Below are 20,748 nucleotides of genomic sequence, written 5' to 3' on the forward strand. Positions count from 1 at the left end.
GTGTAATATTGCTCCTTATTAATCAAAGCAATGGGACAATGTGAACTCTGCAAAAAATAAATGGTTTGCAGATGGCTGTGTGCATCTTTAATAATGACAGAAGAACACAAGTTACAGCTTTAAATGCCAGGGACCCTTTCTGCATCTTCTCCTTTTCAGAGAGCGATATTTGCAGTTTTCAAGGCAGTGAGGAAAGTGTGTTGGTTTCTTATTACATTTTCCCTGCAGCATAAATTCTGTTGATGTGCTTCCCTAATCATTCTAATTATACTGCCATATGTTGCTCTCATCTTTCTTTTTCTCTCCTAATGGGACACAGATTCTCTCTTTTGAATATGTCATTTGTTTATTACATTTATCAAGGGTTTTAACATTATATGGGACTTTTAATTGCTTTTTTAAACACTCAGCAGATTGAATATTAAAAACAGACATGAAGGTCAACTATAAATAATATTTAAATTGCTCATGACATTTTTATTCTCTAATTTACTGGAAATATCAACTCTGTAGTCATGGTCCTGTATCTACTATTTACTTGAAACCACACACGTGTCCTCCAGACCTACTTTGGCTGCAGTCACAGTCCTGCCCTACCCCAAACCACCTTGTGCCTAGCAGATTAGGAGTCCTCCCCAGGTGGGAACACTAAAATAAAGATGCATCATGTATTAAAATGGTTGACCCAAATATGCTGCCATTATTTCCAGTTGTGAACTACTGCTGAACCCCAAACAATAAAGGTGAATGCTCATTTCTGACAAGTAAGAAAAATACAGTTCTCTCTCAAAGTCGAGCAGTCTCAAAGATAAGGAAGCACAATTTCAATAAAAGAATTCAAGATGGGCTAAAGTTAAAAATGTGCTTTGTACAGAGACATTAGACACTCAGAGAACCCTGCACTGCAGAAAACAAAATCTATAAGCCAGCTGAATACAGAGAAAACAAGAGACAACCAATTACTATCTAATTAACAAATTAATTTCTGGTATATTGACACCATCTCTCTTGGATTTCATGGAAATGCATCATAGGTGAATTTGACCCTTTGGCTCATTGAAATTTGATTGAGATAATCATATCAGGCCTTATACAAACAATTAGCCAATACTTTCATGTAACTTGATGTTTATTCATGGTATTATGGTACAAGTCCCACAGGTAGGGGGACTGTAGGTCCCTGCAGGTTCAGGAGTGTTGCTTGTAGGTGCACCAGCATTAGGCCCTATGTGGTGATGAGACAGCTTTAAAACTACAGGACAAAAAAAAAGTGAAGAAACTTCTATTCTGCTTAACTATTCCATCTTAAGGCCAAGATTACACCTACCTTTGTGATATTTTACCCCCTTATTTGGCTACAACTTTGTTACTTCTGGTTTGTCATAATGACCTATACAGGATGTTGCAAATGCATAAAACTCAATAGCTTTAAAGTTCATGTACTATGTGTAATGTAATCTCAGAATAGCTGATTTTATTAAGATATTATCTGTACAAGTTCAGCTAATGTAAAGTTCCCCAGCAATTCTCCACTCAAAGACCACAAGCAAAGGACTGGCCTAGGCACAAATAAAGTATTTTGCAGCAAAGTTCATCCAAAAAGTTTTATAAGAGAGTTTTCCCTATTTTTTATAAGAAATTTTTTTCCATTTATAACTCCATGTTTATGACTTTCTTTCTTGTTCCTGGGGGAAAACTGAGATATTCACAGTTTGATAAAACTTTTGAATGTTTGCCCTGGGACATGGAAAAGGAGTCTCTGAAGACCCATTAAATACTTTAATGACCAGGAAAGTAAAATTATTCCAGGGAAGTCGCCTAAATGTTTGCACAGTGTTTGACAGAGGACAATTTCTTTTACTCACAGCATTAAATTCAATTCCACTCATTTTTCCATACTGTTTTTCAAGGATGCAATTTTTTAAAAAATGCTTTTAAAGGGATGTACTCTCCTTTCAGACAACCTTTTTTTTTCTGCTAAACTACTCTACACAGTAATCTCTAATCTGCTGCTGGAGAATGTTAGTCATACTTACATTTTCCTCTTTCTCATACAATAACTGTATAGTCTGTTCAAAATACACATTTTAGACACTTACCCCTAGTGATCTTGATTTGTTAATTTGAAAGCATTTTCATCACAGTAGTGGCTTGTTTGACTTCTGGCATCTCTGCAAGAAGAAGGGCCTTCATGCATGTAGCTCAGATGGCACCTGGAAAAGAGGAACTGCAAAGAACGTGGTATAAAGTAGTTGTCTTGATTTATTTTCATCATGTACCTAGTTAGGATTTGATACATGTTTGAGCCTATGGGATTCTTTCCATTCATTTTCAATCCAAGTAGAAAGGGGTCCTCTTTATTTCCATTTACACTGAACTTGGATTATAAAATTTACACCATGCCATGGAGGTATCTCTCAAAGTCATATCCTTCCTGAAGAACTGTTGCTAACAAGTACAGTACCAGTGGCTTCTTCAATTTCAACCACAGTATGAATTTTTTTGTGTAAAAAATATTTTATTGGTTATGTTTTTCTTCATGTGGGGGCTATTTTAGCCATAAGGGCTAAGAAGGCAAGACTAGCTTAAAGAAATTGTTTTCACATGTGCTATGAGGGTGTGAGTGAGTTTGTGTGGCAAACTGGGACAGTAATGGAAAAATTGTGGAGTCCCAAATGGGTCAGAGGGTTGGAAATGACCATATATACACACTGTCACTTCTCAAAGTCAGTCATACACAAAGGAGCAAAAATGCTCCAGGAAATCCAATTTGTAACTAACACTCAGGAGCTTCACAATCCTTGCCCTCAAATCAGGTTTATTTGGGAATATCATCATAGGAAATATGGACAAATACAGCAGGATAAAAACACACAGTTGTAGATTGCCTTCTTGAAAATTAAATTAAAAAATACTGGCTAGATCATAACCCATAACAATATTACATAATATATCTGTCATATATCTCAAGATAAAAGTACAAAATAAAACTCTTGAGGGCTCATTTATACCTACAGCTCATCAGTGTGCTCGATGCAGGGTACATGCCCAGAATGCTGTGGGAGAGATGCAGATACAAACACCATTTCTTAGGGCCCCATGCAGTGTTTTGGTAGCACAGCCTTACAGGTTTCAGAGATAAAACTACTCTTCTGGGAGAGGCTCTCTCAAGAAGCCTTTCTCCCATATGAACCCAAATTTCACCCAGCACAAAGCCTTAACCAGCATGTGTTGGCTCTATTGGTCTTTTCCATCAAAGAAAATTTCTCCTCATCCAAACAACACACCAAGCTTTGGGTCATGTCCAGGCAAAATCTTGCTAAGAAGAAAGGAAGGAAGGAAGAAAGAAAGAGAATCAGCTGGCATTAACAAAAAACTAAAGACTCTTCTTGTATTTCAGTAACATCTACCACAGTGATAAAATCTGAATACAAATGAGCAAATAGGATTATTTATAGAAAAATCACTCTTCTATCCTAATGAATGAGATCTGCAGGCAATGAGCACCTCCTGTGAGACCAGGAGCTCCTTCTAGCTTCTGCAGTGGGAGATCTTGGTGCTCACTGTGACAACAGGGCACTGAGAGCCCCACAGGGTGCTTCAAGTTCTCTGCAGAGCCTGTTATATTTTCTGCTTGTATTTCCAGGGGAAACTTCTTGCAGAGTAATAAATGTCAGCGGGATAGAGACACAGAAAAAACCTTTAAGTTCAACTATGGTGAAAGTCTGAAAGCGAAAATACAATATAAAGATTAAATTCTGATTGCTTCAGACTTTCAGTCTCAGTGAATCATAAATTATCATGTTGAAAAACAGTCAGTAGCAAGTATCTAACTGGCCCAGTTTTTAAAGATAGTAGTTGTCTTTTGTTCTTTTCAAATTTGGTGGGAACTATAGATGATCTACTTATCTAAAATAAGTTTCTGACTTCTCAGATCTTAATCAAAAAGATTTTTCACTGCCACAGCATATGGCAACTTACAATTAAAAAAAGTCTGATATGACCATTAAATTTCTTCTCTTGTCATAAGGACAATAAGAAGCCATAAGATGGTTTACATTTTATTACAAAGGAAAAGTAAGAGTCCAACATTCCCAAAACAGGATGCAAAGGTGCACAGAGCGGTCCAGGCTACTAATAATTTGCTTAAACACCAGCAGAGAATATATATAAATTCTTAACTCTTAGCAAAAAATATTGATTGCGTTATAACATCTATGATACAATTTCATCTGTTAACATTTCATCCGTTAACGGCACTGTACAGAAATTTGTCCATGCTAAATACAAGCCTTGGACCAGATACGCAAAACAATTTAAATTTATTTTTTACATCCTATATGCACAAACATTTCTTAAGTTAAAACTATGCATACTACTTATGCATAGCACATATATGGCTTACATATTCAATGACAGGAATTCCATCTTTCAGCATGCCCTTGTCCCGGGGCTCAGAGCTTACACTGTTCCCAGCTCAACTTTGACTGCTCTGCTGTCAGAAAAGAGACAGTCAACAGGTATGGACATGTAAGGGTCAGCAAAGGGGATTGTTTGGTAATTTCTTCTTCAGCTGGACAAAGCGTGCCCTTGTTGAGGTGCAGCCTGATGCCTGCTGAGCTCTGGTTGGATCCCTGAAGCAGCAGATGAACAGCACACAGGTGTCAATCGCCCTTGGCACAAAGGAGAGTGCCACTGCCCCCACAAGTCCCCTTCACAGTGGACCATGGCTGACTAGAAAGACTTTTTGTTCAGTGAGGTAATAACCACAGGTTCCGAAAAGGAGAACAGGGAGCGCAGCGTCTGGAGCCACCTGAGTGCCTACAACCTGAACAGGAGCCTATAAGTTTCCTGGCAGGTTCCAGCAGAGGGAAATGAGGTTGGCTGCAGCTCTGTAAGACACCCAGACAAATCAAGAGGGGTCATGTGCAGCTCAAGGGAAGAAGAGATGAAAATGGAGTTTCTTTACGGGCACAGTTTGGGCTGGAGGGCTCATTCTGAGGCTTCTTGCAGAGAACTGCCTGTGTGCTGCTGGTTTTGCTGCCCCTCAAAAAGAAACAAACTCTAGCAAAGATGTTGCTGGATGCATATTGTCACCTTTGCATTTGAGATAAACCATGACATAAGGCCTCTGTGTCACCTTCCAGTTCTGTCTGAGAGGCAGCGCAACATTTTGCTGAAGTGAAGCAATTTTCATGTATTTCTGTTGCTGTCTCTTCCACCCTACAAAACAGTAAGTACCAGCTTCAAGGTAGGGCTGACACCAGTGCTGTTGTCTTTCAAAATATTACAGGATTCAGAATATTTTAATCTTTAACACCAGATGCTATTCAATTAATTTTAAAGAAATATTTCAAATATTTTCAAATTTGTTCAACACCAGTTCTGTCCATATGGCAGCCACTGCAGTGGGGAAGAATCTTCATTCATGCAGGCTGGTCAGCGTAACTTTGCAACTTCCCTGTACAGTCTACAAACATTTATTTCCAGATATTTTAAGGAAGCTAACAAGTAGGACTTTTATGGTGCATGCAGCATGATTGCATGAACAAGTATCTAGAAACACATTTCATTTTGATTTTCCATTTTCATTGGATGCCAGCAGCAGTGACATGTAACAGCAATCCCAGGCAGATGACAAACATCATGTTTTCACATGTCTCATGATTAACTGGAAATGTCTGGTACCAGTGATGCAACAAAGCAAGGTCCAACTTTGGCTGAAAAGATTATTTTGGCTAGTTTAAGAAAGCAGAATAGAAGAGGAAATAGCAACACAAAAACAACTGAAATCTTGCGAATTTTTAAGTGCCTTGAGTTACCAGCTCAGGTTTTACATTTTACATTTTTGAACATTTTGTTCAATCACTCTCCACAAAAATAGGATGATCCAAGAACAAGTTGACAGATAACAGCCTCTGAGATCATGAGGTAGGAACAGCTAGAGTTCTTTTCTCCTGCAACAGAGGTCAAATGAAAATTCATAAACAAGAGATTTCTGATACTACTACTTCCAATATTCCATACACTTGAATTGAGGATGATTCACCACATGATCATTTACTCTGACATTAAGGATTCAGATTTAAAAATACTGGTTTTCCCTTCTTTATACTGAATTTTTTTAAAGGCAACATTGAAAGTGGGGTATTCTGTGTCCCCATTTCAACATTTTTTAATATAAGCACAACTGGGATGGAACAAAGAGGTTAAGAATAGCACTAAGCAAGTCTTTATGGTATAAAACACCCCCCATTAATAGAAAGAAATTACCAAATTACCTGTCCTGCCTGAAATGTCAGAAGCTTATAAGAAATAGCAAATCTAGTTCTGTACCAGTGCTTCTGTCTGCTCCGTGGCTTTTACGATATCTTCTGACTTCTTACAGTGTTTAGGCTCACCTGGAAGATAAACAAATGTGATTGGCAACCTGAATGAGGAAGTTAACCAGGTCAAGAGAATCTGCACAGCCACAGACAGACAGAATCTACTTCCTCAAGATATTTTAAGGATAAAATGAGGTTTCAGTCACTGCTTCCTTTAATTGCTTTCTCACCAGAATAAGCATCATCTTGAATTGACTAATCATTATGGTTTATCCACAAGGCAAAAGATAGAATGGAAGCAACAGATCACAGTATGAAACAAAACTATGACGACTTTTACATGAGTGTGAATAAAGTGGGCTTGGTTAATTTTTTTTTGTTCCAGCTTATTGAAAGTCAAAATTCATCCTCTGCAAAGCGCTGTTTAAATTCTCTTTACCACATGCTTTCAAATCAGAGTCTAAATTCCTCCCAGATAATGAAAGATGCCAGTGTCAGGTTCTAAGAACTAAATTCAATCAGAGAGGAGAAATGACACAGAGTAACACAAGCAGTTTTCAAACTAAGTGATACAAGATGAATCGCAAATAGACAGTCATAGAATTAAACTGTTACTTAAACTATTCCTTCAGCTGCTTTGAATGAGTACCACTGAGGAATTTATACACTGAGATGGTCGGCAAGGTACAATGTAGCAAACTCACAGCATTATTTACTAACTACATATAGTAACTTCTCAGTTGTATCCACTTGATAGAGAGATCCCACCAGTAAGAGCACTGAATGGACAATGTCAGAAAGAAAAAGCACAGAACTCTCAAAAGTGGAAGAGATGACCTGGGAGAAGCTTAAAAGTTATAAAAATAGTGAGGGGAATATTTTTGAAAGCCAGAAAACAAAGGCAGAAGTAACTGAAAGGGAAAGAAGATGATGCATGATCTGAAAGGAAAATTGAAAGATGATGGCGAGTTGAAGAAGAGGCTGACAGTTCAGAAAAGAGAATAGGAAGAGAGGAAAGAAAACTCAAGAGAACAAGCATGAAGAAAGAAGAAAATTAGTACCTACAAATCTGCCATGGCTTCACTGTAAATGAATAAGAATTGCTACTGATTTCACATTTGTTTCACTACCTTGAATGGTGGCAGAGTGTGTGCTGCCCACTCTGTAATGCAGACACAAGCAGATGGGCCATATTCCCACAAACAGCATCCTACACCACCCCTTATTTTCAATCAATTTAATGTAGGTGGAATTCACACAACAAACACATATTTCAAAGGCTTTTAAAGCCTCAAAATTTGAATAACATTAATTAGACAAGAATTAGAACAAGGATGTCTACAGATCTTTCAGCCTGTGGCTCTTTTTCGAGGGATTTAGCAAAACTTTATTAGCATTATTATCCATAAAAACAAACAAAAAAAAATAGGAGGTGGGAAGAAGTATGAAAGCAAAAGCTGTTTATCTAAACACCTTGATTTTAAATTTGACACTTGAGTTTTTGGAAGTCTTAAAACAAAACAATTAATGGAATCACAAAATATGCCAAGTTTAAAAGGACCCCCAAGGATCATCACATCCAGCTCCTGGTCTCACTCAGCACCGTTGCCGAGAATCACACCCTGTACCTGAAAGCCTTATCCAAATGCTTCTTGAACTCTGTCAGCCTTGGTGCTGTGACCACTGCCCCGGGGAGCCTGTTCTGGTGCCCAGCCACTCTCTGGGTGAAGAACCTTTTTCTAGTATCCAACCTAAAACCTCCCCAACATAACTTCAGGCCATTCCCTCAGGTCCTGCCACTGTCACCACAGAAGAGATCAGTGCTTGCCCCTTCTCTTCCCCTTGTGAGGAAGTTGTAGCTCCAGTGAGGTCTCCCCTCAGTCTCTTCTTCTCCAGGTTGAACAGACCAAGTAACCTCAGCTGTTACTCATATGGCTTCTGCTCTAGACCCTTCCCATCCTGTGACCTCCTCTGGAAGGTCCCCTAATAGCTTAATATCTTTATTATATTGTGGTATAAATTTCAAAAAAACTAAACAGTAACTTCTAAGGCATATATAGCTTTCTGTTTGTGCATCAAGTTTTTTTACATGATAAAAAAAAGGAGGTTGCTAATGGCTGTTATCTTCTAAACCCTATCTTTTTTTATAAACACATTATTTGCATTTTTAATCTAACATTCCTTCCATCCTTATCCCATGCCTGGACAAGGATGCCTTCCCTTAGTCCCAGGATCCTGGTTTGCCCCAGGAGCACTAAGGAGGCAGGCAGCACAGCAATCTGCTCCTGTTCTGCTGGGACACAGAGGGCTCCACGCTCGCTCAGCTCCACGGGGCCGCCGCTGCACTGAGCAGTCACCAGGCATTGGCACGGCACAGGTGATCCCGATGCCACCTGCAGCACCATAAATCAAACTGGCACATGGTTGGTGTGGATCTGCCCACTGCTCTTTAACCTGGCTGTTCTCCAGAGGCTCTCACTGACTGACTGCTGGTGATGTGGAATGTGCTGCACACTTGATGGGACTGGGCAGTCCTCTCCTGTCATACAGAGTGAAGCTACTGGCAATCTTTTTTATCACAGATTTATTATCTCCCTTGCATTTTGATATTAAGGATTAATGTGGCTATCATTACGAGTGAGGAGTTAAGTTTGCCAATTAGCATTTATAAATCATTGAAATGTGGAGTCGTTTAATTAAACATAAGCAGTTTTTAAAATCAATGTTCTAATTAATAAATCACTCAGGAGAAAAGGAAAATCATCACTTAAAAAATCACCTTATAATAGTTTCATTTAATCTTGTACCATTCAATTAAATGAAAGTGAGATGATGGAAAGGAAAAAAGGTATTGTGGAGAAAAACAACATTCAGTCTCAACTGCAGTAGTTGTAACAGTGACCCTCCAGTCTTCCCTTTGCACCAACCTGGACCCAGGGCAGAATTACTCCTGTCACTAAAATGTGAAGGTCTACAAGAACTACACCTAGAATGAGATGTGACACAAAAAGCAGAAAAGAACCCCTTTTAAATTTTTTTAAATGGGGAACCCCCTCACCATAGCACATCCAGACATTCATTGACAGTTCCCAAGAATTCACACACACCATGTTCCAGTGTTCCCCAGCTGCTATAATTGAATCACAGAAAACAACTGGATTTTCTGCTTTTTATAAAAGACAGAATAATGACAGCTAACATATGAAACTTCAATAGCTTGAATACCCATGCTACTTTTCTTTTCCCTTTCTATCTCACCCTCCCAGCCCTAGCTCCTGCAGGTGCTCACTTGTCCATCCTGGGTGTCAGCAAGCCCTCTGGGCATCCCCTTAGCCTTCCAGCCCCCCATCCTCAGTACAGAAACTACAGAAGTAGAGAAGTCTAGAAGAAACATGAAGAGTGTCCTGACAGATGTATGGGCTCTCTTAGAATACTCAAATAAGTCTAATTTGTGAAACAGGGAAAGGTCATGCATTTGCTACCTTCTGCTTGCTTGAAGCAGCATTCCATTGAAAATGTCTGTCCCTGGTTAAAAGAGTCCTGTCTGGATCCACTGGACATCAACAAAGGTGCAAAAGCACTATTAAAAACCTAATGGTTTCTTACCTATTTAATAAATTTTGCAGTTTGAAGTTTCAAAGTACAATGCATTCTCTAATCTCATTTGTTTTCTACCTTAGAAAACAAATGAGATTAGCATTTTATAAAATAAGAAATCGCTGTTCTTATTGGAAAGCTAGAATGCAAAGATTGACATGGCAACTAACTGCATGCTGGGTTGTATCTCTCAAACATTATTTTTGTTGGTCAGCCATCTGAAGACCCAAAAGTACAGCTACACCACAACTGCCTTCTGCCAAGTCTGAAAGATAAAAGATGCAGCTTTTCCTACAGCATTCCACATCTAGGAGATGGGGGCTTCTCTAAGGCACTCAAATTTTGAGTTTTAATAGAAACCTGTTGTAAAAAATACATGTCAAAAGCTAAAATGTCAGTTATTAGACAACTTCAAATGCTGTGAAAGTAATTTTAGTGTAAATATTTTGATTTAGGGCCCTAAATTAACCATCTGTTATTTCTGATGGAAAAAAACCTGTCAACAATAAAAGCATGGAGCCATGTAATGTGGAAATCTAGAGTAAGTGGGAGTTCTTCATAAAAAGGTTTTTTGAGAAATATGCCAAGTCATATACTCATGTCTAAGCTAACCATTATAAGCACTTCAATGTTGCTGCTCAGACAATGCCATACTTCTGGCACAATATTGCAAGGCTTACTGTCATTAAAGCATTAATGAGTTTCATATTTTAAGTAAAAGTGAGGAAAAGAAGTGTCATTATATCCTTAATTATTCTTATTACCCTAACAGCTCAAAGCTTACTCTAACTATAAGCAAACTTGGAAAATAAAATGAAGATGTACAATGTCTTCCTCTTCCTTTGATAACATCTATTCCTCATTGATCAGGCATGCTGCCCTTGATACTGTGTTGAACTCTCCAGATACTAGACATGGTCATCTTGTGATAAAATACTTACACTCTAAAAACATATTCTGACATTTTAGCGATTTTCTGGCTGTTCCATTTGTCCAGCAGCTACAGCCAAGAGACTGATCTTCCTGATCAAGTGAATGACACAGTCCCACGACAGCTACAGTTGGAAAATTCCATCTACTTAAGCTTAACTCTTAGATTCACACTATGTTTGGTACAAAGGATGTGGTTAACAAAATCCTATTAGGTACCCAAACTAAGGAGAACAAATATTAATAGTGTAATTACTTATTCAAAAAGAAAATATTAGATAGTTCTGTTCTGAAAGTTTACCTTATTCTCCAGTAACAGATGACTATTTAATTGTAAAAATATATCTTTAAATTATTCTAAAACCATTCTTCAAGTTCAGCTGAAGTATATTCTCTAAAGAATTTCCTAGTAGATCCCAAATAGCTGATATCAAGAAGTTGATATTTGTTTATATGCTTCTATTTTTTGTTTTAGGATACTACCCCTTTTACACAGGCCTGAAGAAACTGTCCTATGCTGGTGGTTTGTCCAACACCTTATTTCAATATTTTACATTGCTGTTGATGTTTGACAGGGAGATACCAGACACTGCCGCAGCTTCACCCTGGACAGCTTCATTAGACTGGCTTGTGCTCTGTGATGAAGCATTACCATTCAGTGGGTCTGTATTCTGGGTCTCTTGCTGGGCATCGCTGAGATCTTTCTGGTTCGGATCAGACTTAGTGCACTTTTCTGAGCTGGATTCATCACTCAGAGGAGTGTCGAAAGAGACTACTTGTAGGACGATGGATCTGGGAGGACAGGCTGTACCATCACTCCCCTGACTACTCTCATTTTGTGTCCTTGTTGCCTCTTCCTGTAACTGTGCATCTGTGGAATTTCTGCTTTGGTCTTTTTCCTGTTCACCAACATTTTTCACAAGTTCTTCTACAAAGAGGGAACAAAATAGGTGAATTAGATAAGAAGGATATGCCACAATTTTTTGATTTCAGAGTAGTGACATATAGAGCTGCACACAGGAACACTGTGAACACCAGTTTCTGCATGAGGCCATGCCCAGTGTTTAACATGGGTCAGATTCTGCTCCTGATTGCACGACTGCAGCTGAACCGTAGCGGTCCTCTTTCGGGTTTGATGTCTAATATGTACCTCCTTTTTGGCCATAATACAGAGCAAGGACAATCATCAGACAACAGTAACCTGGAGGATGGGAGCAGAAGGACCCCTTGCTGCAGGCATGTCCCTCTGCAGTGGTGTTTGCTGACACAGGACTAGGAAGAGCAGAGCTCATCAGTTCTGCAAGAGAGCGAGGGCATGAAGGGGAATGCCTTGCTGCGATGGGGTAGGCATCAGAACTAAAGGGAAGCCCTGAAGGAAATGGCCCTACCAACTTGGAAAAGTCCAAACCATCCAGTTGGGAACAAGCTGGAACAAGCTATAGGGGGCTATACATGTGCTGTCCTGTACTGCTGCCATTTTGGCTGAAGGCACATCTAGAACAGGAAGGAACAGATATGGGGGCAACTGTGCTTCGGGGGACAGCAGCAACAGGAAAAAAAAATGTTTGTGGAATGATCTATTCCTCACTTTATTTCAAAGACCTGGAGAAAAGTACAAATTAAATGGCCCAGAGTAAAAGGAGAAAGAACAAAACAGCACAGAGAGGTGGCACCAGGATGATGAAACTAGATGAAAAAGAAACAGAGAATGGAAAACTTGTGATGGTAGGTGAAGAGTCCAACAAAAAATAAATGTACCATCTTCATGGAGGGCCTATTTTCTTGCTATTATAATCTGCATTTCATAAATTTAGATTTTAGAATCTGCACACTAGTATAGAAGATACCAAAGACTGTCAATTAAAAAAGTTAGCATTGCAGTTTGAACAACATGGGCATAAAACAGCTTCAAGACATTGCATAAAATTTCTAATTTGGATGTTAGGAATTACTATGGAAGGAAACCAAGCATTGAGATACTGATTGAATTCAACTGGCAACTCCCAGAAACTCTGATTTTGAATGACCAGTCTAAATCCAGGCCACAAGTGATTGCACATGACAACTGAAAGATAACCCAGACTGGGTTTTTATTGCTGTTAGTATTTGGCACCCCCTCACTTTTCTAAATCCAGAGAAAAGTTCCCCCTGAAGTACAGTTTGGTCTGTGAAATGGGATGGATGGGAACATCTTCAAACCTGAACTGATGCACAGAAGCATGGAATGATTAATTTCCTTTTTTGTAATTTATACTTTCTAGTACACTTTTTTTAAAAAATCAAGAAGTTTAAAATTTGAACAACTTCTACATTGTTAAACCATTTATTCCAAAAATTTAGAATCCTGTTTGGTTTAGATTCCAAATTTTCTGAAACTTGTACAGGTAGTCTTTTTCTACAGACTTCAATGTAGCTCTTACAGAGAAGAGGTTAGGTTAAAACCATTGAGAAATATGTATATGGAAGTTAATGCAAGTTATGTTCAATCTAGAGACGTTATTTAAAGCACCTGTCACTCATGATATAACCTACCTACATAAAGCTTTTTTCCTAAGAAAGTGATTTTTGTGCCATATTCGCCTCCAAATGGCACAACTACAGCATTTTTCCTTAGCTTAATAAAAAACCCCAAGAAAAGTCAAAGATAAAATATTTCACACACTGTTCAGATGCATCAGTAAGTTAAAAAAAGAAAAGCTGAACAAGGAGCACACATAAAAGTAACATTAATGTAGCTCATGCTGGTGAGATTTTTTAACCAAAAAGCTAGTAAGAAGAGAGTATTTTTCTCACTGAATGTTGTTTTAGGACTATTCTAGCCAGAATTCAGGTGTGTCTTGGTGTTACTGGATGGCTGACCATTTTATTCTCATACAAGAAAGCTCAGAATATTCATACACGCAAAATTTACTACTATTTTTTGTTCATAAAGCTGAATATCCAAACTTAAAATTGTTCTTATTCACTCCCTACCAAACTTAAACTGGAAAATGAAGGTTAAGGGTTTAATCCTTAACAATAAGGATTATTGTTAATAATAACAATTCTGATGGCTTGTTCTTGACTTATGCCATGATGGTCTCCAATTTCTATGACTGATGATCTCAAATTTGTCAGTTTAAGGATACCTAAACCAGAGCCAAACTCTAACTCTGGACTAACTGATGGATGGAGCTTTGAAATGAACTATCTCTGCACCAAGATACACTTGGCAATGTACCAGATAAAAGTTAAGCTTTTTGCATTTAGACTGGTGTGAGACTACAGGAGTGGCTGGTGGGAGTGACAGAGACTGAGAAGCCTCAAGTACAAAATTCTCTATGATGATGTCACAAGTGTCATTAAGAGCCCCCTCTGTTTTCTAAGTATTAAGTCTCTCACCTGCTGGACATCTAAATCTATGTCCTGACTTGCTTTGCTCCACTCAGCTTTAATCCACTGCTAGAAAGATGAAAGATGCTGGGTTCTTATGGTATGTCAGCCACTTGTGGAATATGCTAAATGTGCTGGGAAAATATAGATTTCTGCTTTCTATAACAGCTAATAATTGTACTTTATACTACATGGGACTTTTATAGTGCATATAATATTTGCAATTCTCTATAATTTCTTCTGTCCTATATCATTCTGATGAAACAGAATTATCTAGCAGTCTAAATGAAGCTGAGACTGGGACAGTAACCAAATATCTAGAATTCAAGCAGGGCAATGCTAAATTAATCCTACTAGTGTAAGAGAAATGGAGCTGACATGATGTCTGACCCCCACTGCTGTGCAGGAAGAATTGTAATGAAGACTCTGACAGTCCCTGCCTCCAGCCAGCCACAAAATTCCAGGACCCTCTGAGAGCAGTGGGCCAGGCTGCTGCCCCTTACCCTGCACTGGGCTTCTGGGAAGAGCAAGCTCTCCCTTCCTGTGGGCACAGTACCATGGCCAGCCAGACATGGAAATGGAGTATCCTAAATGAATCAGGTAATCTGGTATTTGAACATTCTTAATATTCAATACAAATAAATAGATTAATCCATCTTGACCCTCAGAAAAATTTTTGTGTATCTGTTAGGCACTGCAGAGCTCAGGGACTTCACAGCCATTCAACTAAAGGCAGGCAGGAGAACATTGTGCAGTGCAGTCAGTTCAGGGTATGTGTTGTTGTTTCTGCTACTGGTTTTGCTCTCTCTGCTTTAACTTGGCAAAAGTGCCAGGAGACAGGTCTGTTTATGTATTTTTCAGCTGTTAGGTTTGTTTTCTTTACAAGAATCCAAGTGTTATTCAGCAAAATTTGTGTGAATTCCTCTATAGAATATGGATTCTATTAATCCCTCTCATAAAGGACTGTGCTTTAAGGCAGGATTTCAGAAAGAGCAAGGAAATGCAGAACAGTCCTTTATGAGAAGCAATAATGGCATTTGAAACAAACATGATAGAAAGGGTGTCCCTCTTCCATTGTGTTCAGGCTATTGGCAAAATAACTGTAATACAATATTTTGTTTGGAAACTGGCAGGATTCGTAATGCAGTAGCCAAATTTCAGAATAGCTGAAAAATTCTGGTACTCAGTAATTTTGCATTTGCAGAAAATATGTTAACTAGTGAAGGCAACTTCTTTCCTCTCTTCTTTTAATCAGATTATACACTTTTTTTATTAAGTCACCAGGGTTTTTTGTTGGGTGTTTTTGGTTTTTTTTTTTCACTTAACAGGTGATTTAGAAAAGAAAATTTAATTGATTTCTTTAAGTTCTTTTTTTTATTGTTTGCTGGAGTGAATGGGAGCACTGAACCCCTATCAGTCCAATGAAAGACTGCAATGCCCATGAAACACTAAAACTGCCACAAGACTCGATCTCTAGCCCCTGGCTGTAGCAGTCTGTGGTGTCCCTAAAGTACCAGAGAGGCCCTGGAGGTTCTGTACTATCAACTACAACACTGCTTTCCACCAGCCCTGTTTGTTACTGCCTATGTGTGCAGCAACACTTTCAGGACATGGTCCAAGTGGGGAGGAAGCTTTGTTACATTTTGGAACTTTCTCTTCTGTGTATGCCCATCAACATTGTTTTCTCACCTTTCTGTAGTACACCAAAGAGGATTCAACTGCTGCAACCTGCACAGTACATGGCTTGTAAATCACCTTCTTATTTACAGCAATTGCATCACTTGAGCATGTCTTGATTTAACAGGAATAGAGAGGAAAAACACAAAAGCCACGTGCAAGCAGGACATCTCAAACCAGCTACAGCAGTGACTGTAAACCCCAATAAAACAAATATCTGCTCAATCACACTGCAATTGGCTGTGTTGAAGATAAGCTACAATTCTTAATCCTTACGGAAAGACATGATGACATGAAAGTTTTAACAATTAGGAAACTACTGAATTAGAGAGGAAAGCTGTTAATCTTCACTAACAATTAAATTATTTGAGGACTCTGAAAGGAAGAATGCTGCTGGATGTTACGGAATCTCTGTGTATACTACGACAAACTTTGATTTCAATGTTTGTCTGCCTTTTTTTACTGCAAAATGAAACTCCAGAAAGCAGTGACAAATCACCGAAACCAGGACAACATGGGAAGGAAATGTACCTTCCTAGGAGACATGTTCTCACATCAGCCATATTAAAGAGAAAATGAAAAGACCAGGATAGAGCATCAAAATTCTGCAGAGAAGGAGAGGACTGATCCTGGTGCCTCTGGAACTACCAAGTAAGTTTAAAGTTAAATGCTCCCAAACAACCATGAATATCCCCAACCAACCTGCCATTGTCAAACCCAAGAAAATATTGCAGTAACACACAGAGTTATTTAGGTACTGATTCCTTCCACTTTCAGCTCACCACATAAATTTCATCACAGTTATAGGAGTATATAAAACCACCACAAACCATGCAATCCAGTGGTACTTAATGCTATAGCATTATGTCATATATAAAAAGTAGCAAAGACTAAATTAGCTAATTAAATCAAAACTTTTCACTAAAGAATTTAGTTAAAAACAATTTGTGAGTTTATGGTTTCCTAGGGTTTCTACCCCTACCTTTTACTTCTCTTTTGCTGTTTAGCTGTAAGCATGGGGGCTTGAACGCTGGAATTTTTGGGACAGGGAACAGAAGCAACGTGCTGCTGTGATCCCACTAGAGGGAAAAGGTGCTTTAAGTAATGCAGACTGTCATGTGCAGAGATGGGTCAGCTCTCAGAGGTTCCATTATTAGGTCAGTTACTATTCCTTAGTCTCTGATTTACAGGTATTGCCAATATCAAACATTTCTTCCTACTCTTAGCTCAACCCACTCCTTGCACTTACTCAGACCATGCTGAAAAATTCTTCTTTTCCCACTTAACACATTTCTGAATTAGTTCAGAAACTGCTTATGACCTAAGCATTTTAGCACTGCAATTAAAATCACTGTCACTGATACTAGATGGGACTCCTTTAGCCTCCTGAATTGATTACTTTCCAACAGAATAAAACCGTCCATTAGGGTAGATTTCATGTGCCAAACTGTCAGTCAGTTTCTGTGACTGTCACACACATCCTCCCACGGCCCGCCCTTCCTAGCGGCTGCTAAGTCACATTAACATGCTATCAGATCATCACTCTCAGATTTTCACATTTCAGCAGCTGCTACTCTCTTCTTGTTAGTGAGTCTGCAGAGAAAATCTTTCAGACAAAATGGAACTGAGCCCTGTGGTTATTGTGACTGGAAGTATGCAGAACTGAAAGTGCCCGAGGGGAGCCTGCAGGTACCATGCACAGGTCTTTCAGAAGAGACATTTGTTATTCAAAATTGCTGCCCGTGGGGGAAAAAAAAAAAAAGCTGATCTGTACTCCGAAGATGCAATAGTTATTTTGTCACATTTTTAGAATCAAAATTAAGCAGAGGCCAGTGTGAGAGACTCGTTCAGCCTCACATATTTTTCATCCCACCTTGATGAGGTCAGTCATCCCAGGCATACACTTTCAAGCCATGCAGCCCAGTGCACTGCCAAAAGTGTTGAGAAAAACATTTGTCACTGATGTCTTTCCATATAGATAATGCAAACTTGGGTCAGGTCCTGTAACACTGAATACTTTAGAAGAGTTACATAAGCATAAGATGGAAACAATAAGTTTGTAATACAACTGCTGTTGTATTATGCTGCAGATGGGCCCATTTGATTGGCAGCTGGACTTTTGGTGTGCTGTTCTGCATACCTTTGTGTTGTCATATGACCTCAGGTGAGTGTCCTGAGCTGCCTGTGCCTCTTTCTGTTCATTATAAACAGAAATTAATGATATTTTTTTATCCCTGTGACTTTATTTACAATGATAACTACTGAAGAGATCAAAGCATATAAATCAGCAAGCATGATTAGTCCGTACCCTTACATTCTGTTAAGAGTACCTGAGCTTGCCAAGACCAATTTTATTAGTAAATCTTTGGAACATTTTTATAGAACAAACTAAGTATGAATAAAGGAATAAACACTAAATAAAATATTTAAAATATTAAATAATTGTTTTACAATTATATTCTAAGAAGGGCACGGTGAAGGATTTCACATGGTAGTTAAAGCTTTCCCGATAAGTTTTGTGCTTCTTACAGCTTTCTCAGTAGATCAACAACTTTCAGACCTTCAAATCCACTTAGACACATATTCTTTAATGAAAGAACCTCTCAGATACATTTGAGCACATTTACTGTCCATTTGCTACAATATAATAATAGCAAACAGCAGCCATCAACAAAATGTGTTGAAAAAAGCACAGGATGGAATAGTATCTTCATCACTGTGTTGAGTTGAACAGAGACAGATTATATGGTGATTGGGGCTTGGAATATTAATTAAACATCAAGGCTTTCAAATTAGAATCCCAGATGTTTGATCATTATGGTAATTCCCTGTTAACAGCACTCCCTGAAAGGCCTGAGAAACATTCCTCTAATTCTCCAGTGGTGAAAGGTTGAAGACCCTTAGGCTATAGAGCCTGAGCTCTATAAGCACTGAGCTCCTCTGCATCAATTACACAAGACATGGCCTTTTTAGCAAAGTGGAGCCATCCTATTTACAGAGCCTTCTGTTAAGGAGGCTTTCAAACAGCTGCCTAGGTAGATGAAAACTTCCCTTACTAACACAGGCCTTTCCAAAAAGCACACACTTGCAAAAGCTGCTTGCTCTGAATCAAGCCCCAACAGCAGCTGTCTTTTCAGGGCGAGGTAACCCCAGCAACTCCAGGACAGCTTCCCTGTCAACAACACTGCCACTGAGAATTAGTCTTTTCCTCTGGACTGCCTGGCACAGGAGTCTGACCATCTTCTCTGGCTCTTGCTAAGGGAGCCCTTGCTCCAGATGAACTGCCTCCGGTGCTACATGTGCAACCTTATCCTGAAAAGCTGGCATGAGTTCAGGTCATCCTCAGGAAATTACACGGAATGTTGCAAGTTTCCTTTCTCTACTCCGTGTGCATCTGTAGTACTACATTTTATGGAGACAACTTCTCCTGAGCCTGTGAACTAAACTGGGAACAATATCTGGTGTTTGCAGAGCCCATTGACAAGAATGCAGATGGTTCCTTTAACAGCACAAGCTCTGTTTGTCATAGTTAGCTCCGGAAGCATGTTTGAAGATCTGCACTAAGCCAGCTTGTTTACTACCACATACATGTGACCTCCTCAGTGCATTCAGCAATTTGTGACTTGTCACAAATTATCTAGCTAGGAACAATGACAGCACTACTTTCACCTGGCAGTGATTTTTCTCTGACACCTCTCAGTACATGCTCCTACTAACATACAAATAAAGCACAACTTCATACACATGCCCAAAGCAGCCTAAAGATTTTTCATCAAGCATGGAGTCAGAGAAGGTAGCATGAGATCTAGACAAGATGAGACTAATCATCTCAAGTTCAAGGGCTCAGGTTACTAACTTACAACTTAGTCAAACTTGGTTAATCTGAAAATAATTTAAAGGGAAGGGGGATGTATTGCAATATTTTTTATACTAGATGCTCATTTTGCCTGATTAAGGATTTTCAGCCTTTACATGGTACAGCTTCAGAGCAGATATACTAGACCAGTTGAGGAGACTCCCTTTTCCATTTAGTGGCAAGGATTACGTGCTACCTCAGCAAGTCCTCTACAGAAAGCTATTGTTACTTAACAAAAAACTCTTTTACAGCAGTCCTCAGGGCCGACATACGGACTGTGGATGCAGACATTCCATTCCAAATGAATGGAAAATATAATTTCCAAAAAACTTACACAATCCATCCCACAGCTGTTAATTAATAAAAACACATTACTATCTGTTTACTAATAAAATATAAATGTGTACTCAAAAGTATTTGTATTATTCACAAGGTTTCCTCTACAGGCTAAACTGGCACCCCGAAGGTCTCTCTGCCATGCTCCAGTCAACTGCAGATATTGCTGCAAGTAGCCTCTTTGTGGCAGCAGATTTCTATAAATCTTTTCCTCACAGAGTAGTTCAAAAAACAGATTCAGCCACAACCACAAAGAGACAATATTGTTCATCAGGCGCTGGCCCCAACCCCAGCTATTTTCACTTACTCATCAGCTTCCCTAATGTATGTTTTACTGCAATTCCATAGTTCTGTTCAGGAAGTACTTAGACATGCTTCATTACTCAAGTTGATGGAAGAAAAGGAGGTTAGGACAACCACAACCTCAACAAAATCCATCGAGCCTTCAACATTAACATCTCTGGTTGTCAGAGTAGGAAGCGTGCCCAGAGTTTCCTGGATTTTGCTGGGCCTTACATTGATATTGACTGCAACCTTACCCAAAGTAATTTTTAAATCTGTTGCTGCAAGTAGCTGTGTGTTTTCAATGCCTGTCAGCAGTCCAGTAAAACTGGGCTAAATATATCAGTAATTTATAGAGCACAACAAAGCCCT

At 38.9% G+C, this 20,748-nt stretch overlaps 1 protein-coding gene across 3 annotated transcripts in view; it reads right to left on the reverse strand.

The window, feature by feature from the left end:
- The window catches only part of PDE1A (phosphodiesterase 1A), a 130,351-nt gene that overhangs the window by 16,912 nt on the left and 92,691 nt on the right, over positions 1–20,748 (reverse strand). Inside the window, exons 14-17 of one of the 3 annotated variants that reach the window (XR_005955563.1) lie at positions 11,506–11,781; positions 6,282–6,401; positions 4,406–5,957; positions 2,100–2,227 (exon numbers count right to left, since the gene is read on the reverse strand). Coding sequence is in view for 1 of the 3 variants with exons in the window: in XM_041472848.1 (XP_041328782.1) it covers positions 6,325–6,401; positions 11,506–11,781 (353 nt within the window). In the remaining 2 variants the exon portion in view is untranslated. Of the gene's footprint in view, positions 1–2,099; positions 2,228–2,814; positions 5,958–6,281; positions 6,402–11,505; positions 11,782–20,748 lie in introns of those variants that run through there. The other 2 variants (XR_005955564.1, XM_041472848.1) reach the window with 2 other exon arrangements.

The sequence above is a fragment of the Pyrgilauda ruficollis genome, unplaced genomic scaffold, assembly GCF_017590135.1.
Source record: "Pyrgilauda ruficollis isolate IOZ18807 unplaced genomic scaffold, ASM1759013v1 scaffold3, whole genome shotgun sequence".
Taxonomy (NCBI): Eukaryota; Metazoa; Chordata; class Aves; order Passeriformes; family Passeridae; genus Pyrgilauda; species Pyrgilauda ruficollis.